We start from the raw sequence: 8,559 nt of genomic DNA, 5'->3' as shown, positions 1-8,559 counted from the left end.
ATATACATATTTCCCTCAACCCTAAAACGCAAAATAAAAAAGAATGCAATGCATTATTAAAAATGCGTATGTAAAAATGACTTCATATTATTAGTAATTGGGCCCAATTTTTAATGTTAATTTTTCCATTAGGTGATAGGTCTGTGGTCTCAGCCCACACTATATTCCCCATATGTCAATATTCCAGGTAAACTGAAGGGTGACAAGACTCAATGTGCATGGCTGGGTAAACACCTCTCGGAGTCTTCCCTCTGTAAAACAGCACAGCAACCTCTAGTCACACCACACCACTGACCAGCTTCTCTACATAATAAGAGTGACATGAAAACTCAAGTGTGCAGGAGTAGAGAAAGCAACCTGAAAGCATACCAAAAATGTGACCCAAAGACCTGAGGAAACGTCACATCAACACTCCCACCAGCTCAACTATGAGACAGCTGTCCTCAAACATCCTTGATAATTTAATTAGCGGACAATATCTTCCATCAAAATTGAACAAACATAGCTCTTTGACTTAATGAGGATAGAGGAAGAATGACTGGGGTGCATACGTCCTGAGGACATCACAGTAGCACATCAACAGGACATCAAAAACAAAGTGGAAAATAGAACATCAGCTCAAAACAAAAAAGATGGCAAAGATGATGTTTATATTGTGCCTGATACGGATGCAATATATATATAATGGGAGAAGCAACAGATAATTCGAGCTCTGCTGGTTCTTCCTCCTCAATTGAATATGGTTCAGTGTGTCTGACAGGTGTGTGCACCTGTTCATCTACTGCAAAAGAAACATATGTGCATATAATCTACAAACCAATATTCGATTGTGGATAGAACATGCCTTGACAAAGCCATGAAATCTTCAATTGAAAGTGCAATCAGTAACTGCAGCTTTTGACAGGACAACAATACTTTAATAACCCAGCAATACACGCCTTAAACTATAACAGCACTTTCACAATTTCAGAAGTGACCCAGCCCATACATTTCTCAAATTCAAATAATTATTTTTGGTCTTTGAGTTTTAAGTTTTCTGTGTTCCTGTAGTCAAAGATAAACAGCTAACCGATTTAAACGACGATTTCTTTTATCCAAATTAATAATTAGCTCTTTCAACTAAATCATACAGAGCTACTTCTTGGCTCTTTGAGCTGATGTGTTGCTAATGCTTGTAAAATACTATGAAATTGTTGTTCTCTGATGCAATCCCTCATAAGGCAATCAGCATTCTCTGAATTTCTCAAAACCACCAAAGGTAAACTGTTTTTTAAGGAAATATGACTGCATGACAGAGATTACAGAAGTTATGGTTACAACATTTCTAGAACAATGAACAAAGTGTGTCCATTTGTATTTTGTAGATTAGACCCTACTGCAAAAGTTTTTGTGGCCTTAATTGATCCTTAAACTAGACTAATTATAAATTGAAATATAAATATAAATTCTAATATTGCTAGAAACTACTTAAAGTTAATCATTTCTAATAAGGACAAAACATGGAGACATTTTTAAATTTCTACATTCCCTAAATCTAATCATATTACATTTTAATATAATATCTACATTAAGCATGATTCTGCCAAGAAATCAGAGAATAGAAATATCAGCGCCAATTTAAGGGGGTCTGAATACTTTCTGTACCCACTGTATATATAAACAGTTTAGTTTTTTATTTCTCCATTGTTTTGACTGGCAATGCTTCATGGGATTGTAGTTCTTTCCCTTATTAAAGGCGTTACATAAATAGTCTTGTATCTTAGGTCTCTTTGTCTGTTTTCCAAATACTTTTTTGCTTCAAATCAAAATGTGTATCGTTGTGAGTCACCACCTGGTTATTTTTGTTCAAAGCTTTTTTTGGTTCCATAGTCAGTAAATCAGGAAAATCCCTATGGGACAAATACTTCTGGTCTGGAACCATGCTTTAAAAGTGGGCGAGCACTGTTGCACTCTATTATTCATAACTAGCAAATGTATAAACACAGAATGGCCACTGCATTTAGTAAAGTTGTAATCACTGATGTTCAATATAGGTTTACTTTGTCAATATTGCAAGTGCTCTGAAAAACAGTTTGAAACTATCCTGTAGTCTCTTTTCATTCATTCATTCATTGAAGTGCATGCTCGATTTCTCAATTAGTAAATACATTTTCAATGCTTCATCTGATTACACTCAAACACAGTTGAATACACACATAAACATGACTAAACAAAACTATTTATGTGATGCATAGAAGTTTATTTTTTAGTTTTATAGCCTGTTTTTCCCCATGACTCAAAACCCAGTGATGCTAATGAGTAATAATACTAATACTGCTGTTAACATTTTGATAGCCAGACCCTAAACAAACAGCTTGGAGCCTATACCTGTTACATAGCCTACAAGGTTTCTTTGAACTCACCATCATTGCTTTGACTGGACGTGTGCTCTGCTTCTGCCATGTTCCTGTTGCAGGTGGAAAGATGTGTGTGCGTCCATCACCTCCTCACATTCACTCCAGACCCTCCAATAAACAACACATTAAACACTATTATTAATACTGTTCGCTTTCACGAGCACTTCTGCATTTCATTTATCATCTACACTCTAAACTTAACTCAAAACTTTTCGCCTTGCTTGTGCACTTCACTATTCCTAGGGTGATCAGACATTAAACTTTCACAGAACGGCAAGTGTCCTGACTGCAAAAGGTTTAAACTCTTATTTGCGCACGAGTAACGCTAACAGCGAGATAAAAGCTAATGGAAAGTATCTTACCTGTTGTGACGCTGCCACCGCCATTTTAAAACATCCTCACCGATATAAACGTTCCAGGAAACCATGCGAATCGATAAATCCACCTGCGCTATGACTGAATGAAGTGATGGTCTGCATCAAATAAAGTCAAAAACGATTGCTACTTCCACCTGTGGAGGTAATGTTGCTTTTCAGGCACACAAAACGTTGTCATTTAAAGAGAGGCAGAGCGTTTTGAAAGCGTTAGGACATATTGCCGACAGTCAGTAAATCAGGAAGTGAGCTCCAGTGCCCCGTAGACACTGTACACACTGAGCGACGCGATAAAACTACGACGCTGCTGCTGCCCGCGGTGTCATATTGTAGCCTACTCTCCGGTGATTTATTATAGTTTTGTGGCGTCACGTGTACACACGGTGTGAAGGTGAAGTTTGTTTATGCGTAGATACTGTTTATTGCTAGAATCCAAGTAATCAAACCGTAGGCAGTATTTTAACAGTAACCAGTAGACAGACTGTTGCTATAGTAACTAAAACAAACCCCTAAACCTGCATCAGGCTGATTAAAGTGAACGTCCCTCATTCCTCACACCAGCTTTAATGAATGCGCCTGACCATTGGCTGCAAATAGCAGTACTTCACCAGTCTACTTACCAGGAGTCCAGCCAGTTGTGTTTGATGTTACTGTCAGAAATCAGTGTTTTATTAGTTTAAGTAGAGAGAGAGCGAGCGAGAGGGAGAGAGAGAGAGAGAGCACGAGAGAGAGAGGGGGTCACATCACAAACACACACCAGCTTCATCACTGTCTGTCACGCGACTCTGTTCCCCTTTCGGGCTCTGTCTTTACATTTATTTTGAAAGATGAAGCTCGCGATTATGGTAAGGGGCGTTACATTTCCGACGAGTGCTTGCGGTGTTCGGCCAATCACAATGCACTGGGTCAGCTGGCCAATCAGAGCAGACTGCGCTTGTCGGAAGGAGGGACTTTGTAGAAAACGAAGCGTTTGAGAGAGGCGGGGCATAGAGGACCTACAATAATGTACAGTATTTGAAAAATAATGTGTTTTTTGGACATTAAAGCATGTCAACATATTCTGTTACACCAAATACACAAAATAATGATCTTTTAAAAAGCATCATATGACCCCTTTAATTTTACTACTACCAAGAGACATAGGCCTATGTACTGATTTAATGCACTTGAAACATGCAACTACTTGTAACTGGATTTTACTGTGGCTGGTACGGGGTAGGATATAACATTTTATTAGGCCTACTCTAAGCACTGAGGGAAAATACTGAGAATATCCTTTAAACAGCAAATTACAGTATTTGTAAAGTCATTTTCTGTGACAAGTTGTGCTGGAAAGTCTTTAAGGTCAGAGTTCCACTTGGAGATTAAGCACTTCCCTCAGTCTGATTCTGTTATAACCAGGTTGGCCCAGAGTCAAAGCTTAATGTGTACCTAGAAGTGACCTATTCAACATTTAGCAATCTGGCTAGTGATTGTAGAAATCAGACTCTCTTACGGTCACAAATAAACAACAAATAAGATTTTTCTAATGTTTATTAAAGGTTTAGAAACTTCACAATTTGCAACTGAGAGAGTTCTGCATTAAAAGTTATACAACATTGCAATCAGAACGTAAACCTTTTAAGAACTTGAAAGTCAACCTCTTCAAATGTACTGACTAAACCAAAACCTTTGAAAAAAAAGAAAATGCAAATAATGCAATTTTCAGTCTTCCACAGACATGAGTACTCGGTCTTTCTTCAGCAACCATACCACCTCGCACACAGAGCTAGACTTGAAAAATACAAAAAAAAAGTCGTCACTTTTTTTTTATTTTAAAATGAGTCTGTTCAAACTAAGAGAGGAACCATTTCAAATTTGTTTAACAGTAAATAATCGGTCTATGCTGTTCTGTTATATTTGACTGTCAAAAACATTTACTATATTTATGCATTTTCTCAAAATCTAAAATGCTTTTGTCCTCTGTCACCCACCCACCATAAACAAGTTTCTTAATCTTATCATAAACCAAACTAATGCAAGTAACAATTTTGGAGGACGGCAATATTTAACTCAAAGTGCTTGACAGAACAAGGATTAACTTGGGTATAGATTAGAGAAAGTGATGGCAACAATGTGTAATAGAATTTCGGAATCTGACAGCATTTTAAACTGTAAAAATTAAATTGAATTGTAACATGTTATTTGTCAACTAAATACAAATCCAATAAAGGAGTCTATACGCACTGCTGTACCCAGTTATAGCATACAGTATAATAACTTTATGCCATCATACTTGCTTTCTACCACTTTACATTTCATTTATGATCTTTGAAAAACAATAATCAAACTCCCACAACCACAATGAGCAAATAATGTGGGGAAACACAAACACACAAGCCGTTTCAAACTGGGTCATACAAAATCATCTCTCCAAGGTTATGGTCTACAGTCCTGGATCACACACTTTAACAAACTTTAGGTCTTGACCTTGTCTCAAGAACAAGGCCCAACCTGTTTCTGTTAAAATAAGCACAAATCTTTTAGAAGGACTAACTGTGTGGCCATTTTTTTCTTACACACATTTGAAGATTACATCTTTGCAGTAGTGTATGAATATTAGCACCAACAGAAAAAAATACTCTATAGATCTTACTGTAAAGACTCCAGTCAACAAAAACGTTATCACTTGCAAAGGGGGAAGAAGCACATTTAATTTTTTTTTTTTTTTTTCTTTCTTCCTTTTTGCTTTAAAAAAAAAAAAAAAAAGTATTTTATTTGACATTTGATGCCAAAGAAAGTTTAGAAAATTAAATCCTTGTGCCCAATTAAGGAATTTTTCAAAGGCATCTGTTGGTCAATGATGAATGGGGCGATATCATTTTCTATTCCATTGCCACATTCAAATTCCCCCTTACAAACAAGTAATGCTTTAAAACCAGTTTCCCCACATTGGTACAGAAAAAGAATGCACACATTTATCAACTAAAAAAAAAAAAAAAAAAAAAAAAAAAAAACCGTTTGAGGGTGCTCTAAAAAAGCAAATGTCGCCAAATTTCACACATCGTAGCAATTTACACTCTGCTGATGTAGCATACATGTAGTAACTTCTCATGCTAACATCTGTAACAAAAAACTGAATCGGGGAAAATACCCATCCAGGTTAAATTTAAGCTAGCAGATGGAAAGCTACACATCCATTAGAGTGAAGAAGACGAAAGTGAATGGATAAGATGGTATTAGAGCAAAAATTAAATTTACGATGGACTGGATTTTTCATTATGAACACCATATCCCTACCACCTCTCACTCCAAAGCCACAAAAGAAATTATATAGGCAAGCAACTTATCAAACTTTGTAGGTAAAGTAATTTGGGCCTTATGCAGTGTGGGGACATATGTCACAAATAAACCCTATGTATATATATTTTTTTTAACACAAACAAACATTAATATTGTAAGGTTGTAGAATTATGGTGTGCCAAAATATTAGATTGCTTTTATACACCCCTTTAGTATGATGCATCAGCACACAATGAAACAGCCACATATTTCTGAAACAATTAGATGGAAAAGTACATGAAAAGAACCAACCTTCAAGCAATAAACTGCCATTACTGGAAACACTCAATTCTTTTCATGTAAAAAAATAAAAATAAATAAAAACAATGAAGCCATATTACAAATCATCAGTAGTCACAATTTTGTTGTGTAAAGAAGAGGATGAAATTTCAATGAAATACGTTAAATTTACACTAAACTTAAAGAAACAACACACAAAATTATGTCTACAATATCAAGCTGCAACTGATAGATTCGATCAACTGTATGGTGTAAACTGTATAGTTTTAAAGACATAGAAACAACTAACATGAAGTTGTATAGTTGGGTCAAAATATTCAGTTACACCCCCCCCAAATAAAAATTTAATTTCCTTGTACCCTTTATCTGCAGCATTTATATTTCACATGCTTTCCAGATATCTTGCTATACTTGTATTCAGGAAAATGTAAACTGTCCTTTGAAACCACGACACTTTCCAAAATGTACTTTTAGGAAAGGTGACTTTGCAAATCAAGCTATCTGACATATGGATAAAAAGAAGAGAAAAAAAATTTACCTGAAGTGGACAAAATAGCCTAGCAAATGGTAAAACATTTATCACAATGGCTGTATTAAAAAAGAAACTCGAGCAAAGAAAGCAACTTCGAATTTCAAGGACAAGGGGGTTATTTCTTCATTGAGCCTTCTGTTTTAGCCGTTTTAATTGTTTGTTTTTTTGCTTATTGTATTATTACACCAACATATTACCCTGCTTTATTTCTTTAAGATGCTTTCAAAGCTGCATTGAAATAAAAGGGAAGAAACAAAAAATGTATGTGACAAAACAAATGTGTGTGTGGGGGGGGGGGGGCAAAAGAGCAAAAGCACTTTTTCTTTCAACACACCAAACCTCACACAACTCTATCCTCTACAAGTCATTTAAAAGGAAAAAATAAGAACAATGCTAAATTATCTGATTAGGGAAGGGGGTGTCGCAATCGTAGTGCTTTCAACCTGACTTCTGAGTATTCATAGTTCGGTCACAGAAACTTAGACTATTAGAAGGACTGAGACTAGGTTCACAAGCACATGCACAATCAGTAGGACCACAGTTATAGTGTATCCCAGATCAAACATAAAAGTGAAGCTAAAATCTATAAGGGGTAAATTAAAGAACAATCTTAATGCTTAGCTATGCCTTTTTTATTCTTTTCAAAATTGATCAAACTTGGAATTAACAGACTGAAAACAAGTCTATAATAAATGCTGTTGACCAGAATCAGCTAACTGTACGTTCAACCTATTGCCATGTTTTCCTCTCTTTATGCTTTCATCTTGGTGATATGCCCTGGTCTCACTGTTCTTGTAAGGGTCCTCCTATCCCTCCTCTGGGTTTTGGTTGAAAGTGATAGGAGGAAATTAGCATTGGTATGCCTCCACGCTCAGCAGAAGAATCATACATTACTGCTTCCTAGAAGCAAAGGAGGGTACAACATTTAGTATTAAGCAAACTTACACACATACTCCCTTTTCCATTCAATGTAGTGTCTATAATTTGACAGTAAGATTATTCATGATTATTCCCTATTGATGGATCAATGGGTTTATCAAAGCAGTGTACAACTGACTTCCCTAGTATCTAATACGGCTAAATATTGTACTCTTCTTACCTCCGCACTGAGAACTTGGAAATAAAGGGGAACACAGAGTACTTTGCCACCAGCACTCTTCTTGCTGCATATTAGTTAAGCACTGTTCTCCAAAACTCAACAGTGGAAACTGTTTAAGAGACAAAGAAAGTCAATCAATGAGAGCATTTAATTTTTTTTTTTACATTTGAAAGGTAAAAGGTAGATCTTTAAAGAATATCAAGTACTGTCATGGCATATATGAATTCAGTGCATTCAAGTGCAGGTGACAGCAACGTCAGTATCAACTAGGGCTGCACGATTAATCGCATGCGATATTTAACGCGCATCTTATCAGTAAAGCCGGTTCCGTAATCAGCGGTAAATCTCCATCACCTGCGGGCTTTCACATTGAGCAGCATTAACTACACAGAGCCGTTGTTCACTGATGAGCAGCGCAAAAAATCGCGCGAATATGAACGTGGTTTAGCGCAGCTCATCAGTGAACAACGGCTCTGTGTAGTTAATGCTGCTCAATGTGAAAGCCCGCAGGTGATGGAGATTTACCGCTGATTACGGAACCGGCTTTACTGATAAGATGCGCGTTAAATATCGCATGCGATTAATCGTGCAGCCCTA

At 36.5% G+C, this 8,559-nt stretch overlaps 1 protein-coding gene and 2 long non-coding RNA genes across 5 annotated transcripts in view; 1 reads left to right on the top strand and 2 right to left on the bottom strand.

Moving 5' to 3' along the window:
* Window positions 1-3,102, bottom strand: part of tbc1d14 (TBC1 domain family, member 14) — a 20,710-nt gene extending 17,608 nt beyond the window's left edge. For 2 of the 3 annotated variants that reach the window (XR_001630536.1, XM_016443955.1), the window contains exons 1-2: window positions 2,759-3,102; window positions 2,403-2,504 (exon numbers count right to left, since the gene is read on the bottom strand). Coding sequence is in view for 2 of the 3 variants with exons in the window: in XM_016443955.1 (XP_016299441.1) it covers window positions 2,403-2,442 (40 nt within the window). In the remaining variant the exon portion in view is untranslated. Of the gene's footprint in view, window positions 1-2,402; window positions 2,505-2,598; window positions 2,716-2,758 lie in introns of those variants that run through there. The other variant, XM_016443956.1, reaches the window with a different exon arrangement.
* Window positions 3,103-3,991: 889 nt separating this feature from the next.
* Window positions 3,992-8,559, top strand: part of LOC107656194 (uncharacterized) — a 10,043-nt gene continuing 5,475 nt past the window's right edge. The window contains exon 1 of the long non-coding RNA XR_001630534.1: window positions 3,992-5,200. This is a non-coding gene — a long non-coding RNA (uncharacterized LOC107656194). The remainder of the gene's footprint in view (window positions 5,201-8,559) is intronic.
* On the bottom strand, window positions 5,744-8,189 carry LOC107656195 (uncharacterized). The gene is made up of 3 exons (XR_001630535.1): window positions 8,169-8,189; window positions 7,963-8,071; window positions 5,744-7,763 (listed from the first exon to the last, which is right to left on the bottom strand). It is a non-coding gene; the product is annotated as an uncharacterized LOC107656195 (long non-coding RNA).

Source organism: Sinocyclocheilus anshuiensis, unplaced genomic scaffold (genome assembly GCF_001515605.1).
Source record: "Sinocyclocheilus anshuiensis isolate Anshui unplaced genomic scaffold, SAMN03320099.WGS_v1.1 scaffold1429, whole genome shotgun sequence".
NCBI classification, from domain to species: domain Eukaryota; kingdom Metazoa; phylum Chordata; class Actinopteri; order Cypriniformes; family Cyprinidae; genus Sinocyclocheilus; species Sinocyclocheilus anshuiensis.
The sequence above is the reverse complement of the archived record's forward strand: the minus strand, read 5'-3'. Positions and strand labels throughout refer to the sequence as shown.